Consider the following 3,585-nt stretch of genomic DNA (forward strand, 5'->3'; position numbering starts at 1 on the left):
CTTTGAAAATTGATGAAAACTACATTAAATAGATGGCGACAAATGATGACCAATTTCGCAACAGTACTCACGGCGGGCAAATGCACATATATTCGTGCGCGCGCCTTGTAGCACATTCCAAAATTGTTGGAAAAAGAAAAAAAAAGAAAACAAGAGCAGATTAAATAAACTTTGCCGTCCAAATCAGTCCGGTCACTCATGATTAAATAATGAAGATAAGAAGAAGCTCGAGCCACACCACACCGCACTCATCACTCATCAAGCACCCAGCAAACTTTCACTGCAGAAGAAGAGTGCAGGCCGCCACAGCTTTTCTTGGCTGAGATGGCGACCCCCACAGCCACGAAAAAAACTGGACCAGTTTGCCCACGCCTCCTGGCCTTCATTTTTTTCTATAAAACCAGGCGAGGCGCGCCACTCGGCCGGAGCCCATGTCCCACCCTCCTCCTCCTCCTGTTGATCAAAATATCTCGCTGCGCTTTTGCGAGTCCTTTTCCCTCCAAGGAACAGAAACACCCGGCGCTTTTACCCCACCCGCACCCGCTTTCCCCTCCCGGCCAAGAACAGGAGCAACAACAAGGCTCCTCCTCGAGACATTCCATTCATCCATGGCGAAGCTCGTGAACAAGCTGGTCGATTCGTTCGAGGAGCAAGACACCCCGGACGTCGGCTGCGTGCGCGCCGTGCTGGCCGAGCTCGTCCTCACCTTCCTCTTCGTCTTCACCGGCGTCTCCGCCGCCATGGCCGCCGGTACGTACTTGTCCGTGCATCCACCTCCCTCCTCCTCTGTCTCTCTCTCTGTCTCTCTCTCTCTCCGGTCTTCAATTTCCTTCTATTTTTAATTCCGGCTAGGAATTAGTTAGGGAAAGAAAAGGTTTCTTTTTTCCCCCTAATAATAATAAATAACTAATCTTTGTTCCGGGACGTGCGTGCGTGGTTCTGAACGGGGCAGGGTCCGGCGTGAAGCCCGGCGAGGCTATGCCGATGGCGACGCTGGCGGCGGTGGCAATCGCGCACGCGCTGGCAGCCGGCGTACTGGTGACGGCCGGGTTCCACGTCTCCGGCGGCCACCTCAACCCCGCCGTGACGGTGGGGCTCATGGTGCGCGGCCACATCACCAAGCTCCGGGCGGTGCTCTACGTCGCCGCGCAGGTGCTGGCGTCCTCCCTCGCCTGCATCCTGCTCCGCTACCTCAGCGGCGGCATGGTACGTCCACTTCCTCTTCCACGCGCGCCGATCCATGGATCTCATCTACCTGTTTTTACTCTACGTAATTACTGCTGTCCTTGACGAATTCGCGGTAAAAGGATGTGGGGGGAAAGAAGAGAGGGGACCAGAAATTGTCGGATGGCGATTGTTTCGGCAGAATTTGGCCGGCCATGCTTGTCTGTCTCAGATCAACTTGGGCTGGGCTCGAACGTGTCAAGAGCCTCTATGTTGGATCTGGCCCTTGGGCTTTAGTGGGCTTATGGATAATTAGTTCCTTCATTGATTTTGTTACTTTTATTAGTTCACTCTGCTTATTTGCTCATAAAAAAAGTTCACTCTGCTTATTTTGATCTTTGTAATAATAATAATAAAAATAAATAAAAGGTCAAAGAAAACATATTTATCACATAACAAAAAAAACTGATGTTTTTTTCCAGCGCCGTTTACTGTTTGCTAAAAGTAGTAAAAAATGAACTAAAAATAAACAGTGACCATCAGAATGCTCCAAAATAAGGTGTAGGGGGAGCCTTACAATTCATACTCCCTCTATTCTTAATTATAAGATGTTTGGTTTTTCTAAATATATAGGTTTTGCTATGCACTTAAGTACAGTAATTTGGAATGGAGAGAATAATTGATATAAGTCAGATTGCTTCCTTTGGAACACAAAGTAAACATGACAAACTTGGATATGCATCTGTTAAGTTCAGAATGCGCAGATTAGAATAGATTGGATGCAGTCTTATCTTATTGTGAGCTTGATAGTTTTCATGAATGTGACCCTATAAAAAACGTTTTCATGCATCCTTGTACAGTTGAGGTTCGGATTTCATAGAAGCTTTTAGAATTTTCCATTGTTAACAATATATTTTCACCAAGGTTGTGGCTACTTGGTCTATATGACCATGAATTTTATCTGATGATGTGGTTTCCTAAGTTGGTAGGTACCATTCTGCCTTACCTACCTATCTGGTTCATGAGCTTCTGCGTTTTAGGAGTCATAAAGGATACTCAGATTTGGCGATGTATGTTTTGGTTTGCATAACAGTTGCTCGTGAAGTTACCAATCAAACATGGCCTTTCAGATTTAGAAGAGTTAATATATCACATGGTCGAGTAAAGCCAAGAGATGGACTAAAATCATACTTATCTTCTATGACGGCAGTGAACTGACCAATAGTTGTTTAACGTCACTTTTTCCATCATGAATTAAGAATGGAAGCTGCTGAAAACGACTACTAGTCGAGCAGCACCAGCAAAACTTGCAGTACTGACGAAAATGTGAAAAATGCAGGTGACCCCGGTGCACGCCCTTGGCGCGGGCATCAGCCCGATGCAGGGCCTGGTGATGGAGGTGATCCTCACCTTCTCCCTGCTCTTCGTCACCTACGCCATGATCCTGGACCCACGGAGCCAGGTCCGCACCATCGGCCCGCTGCTGACCGGCCTCATCGTTGGTGCCAACAGCCTCGCCGGTGGCAACTTCAGCGGCGCGTCCATGAACCCGGCACGGTCCTTCGGGCCAGCCCTGGCCAGCGGGGTCTGGACAAACCACTGGATCTACTGGATCGGCCCGCTGCTTGGCGGGCCCCTGGCCGGGTTCATCTACGAGTCTTTGTTCATTGTGAACAAGACGCACGAGCCGCTGCTCAATGGAGACATCTGACGAACCATCGGCCTGCCCTGTGGCTGTGGGCAGGGCAGTCAGCATGGTTGGTTCATGCTTGTTTCTGTAAAATAGTTCATTGTCTACAAGCATGATGGATACATATATTGGTCAAGGTAATTAGAGAGGGTTGCTGTAAAATAGTTACCCTGGTATAGGATTGTTGGATGTAGAAATTGTTGATGGGCTTTGTATTTTTTTCCCCCTTTTCATGCCAAGGAATTCTTTTTTTTTTAGAGGGCGGGGTTCTGTCAAGGATTTGTTAAGGCTATTAGTAGTTAGCCATGTAGTAGAAAACTAGAGAATGGTATACGTGGGAGTGGGACCTGAAGTTTTTTCAGGTACACTGTAGTACTATTGTAATTTTGTCTTGAAGATGGAATTGGATGTACAGAGTAAAAACTTCTCTTTTTTGGAATTTGCAGATCATGTTAGGCCTTGTTTAGTTCCAAAAAATTTTGCAAAATCGACACTGTAGCATTTTCGTTTGTATTTGACAAAAATTATCCAATCATGGACTAACTAGTCTTAAAAGATTCGTCTCGTCAATTTCGACCAAACTGTGCAATTAGTTTTTATTTTTATCTATATTTAATACTCCATGCATGCGTTTAAAGATTCGATGTGACGGAGAATCTGAAAAATTTTGCAAAATTTTTTGGGAACTAAACAAGGCCTAAATGATCCATGAATTTTACTAGTACAAAGGC

General features: G+C 46.2%; 1 protein-coding gene across 1 annotated transcript; it reads left to right on the top strand.

Annotated features, from left to right (window-relative positions):
* LOC8066640 (aquaporin TIP4-2) lies at positions 413 to 3,293 on the top strand. The gene is made up of 3 exons (XM_002439438.2): positions 413 to 750; positions 953 to 1,206; positions 2,504 to 3,293. Exons 1-3 carry the CDS (start codon positions 432 to 434, stop codon positions 2,873 to 2,875), a joined length of 945 nt encoding a protein of 314 aa, XP_002439483.1. The 5' UTR covers positions 413 to 431; the 3' UTR covers positions 2,876 to 3,293.

The sequence above is a fragment of the Sorghum bicolor genome, chromosome 9 (genome assembly GCF_000003195.3).
Source record: "Sorghum bicolor cultivar BTx623 chromosome 9, Sorghum_bicolor_NCBIv3, whole genome shotgun sequence".
Taxonomy (NCBI): Eukaryota; Viridiplantae; Streptophyta; class Magnoliopsida; order Poales; family Poaceae; genus Sorghum; species Sorghum bicolor.

What these genes read in the sequence shown, in the direction of transcription:
- LOC8066640 (XM_002439438.2), top strand. Translation starts at nt 432, where the DNA reads ATGTCCCACCCTCCTCCTCCTCCTGTTGATCAAAATATCTCGCTGCGC. An exon ending in CTCCGCCGCCATGGCCGCCG is followed by an intron (nt 751 to 952) that starts GTACGTACTTGT and finishes TGAACGGGGCAG; the next exon opens with GGTCCGGCGTGAAGCCCGGC. An exon ending in GCTACCTCAGCGGCGGCATG is followed by an intron (nt 1,207 to 2,503) that starts GTACGTCCACTT and finishes TGAAAAATGCAG; the next exon opens with GTGACCCCGGTGCACGCCCT.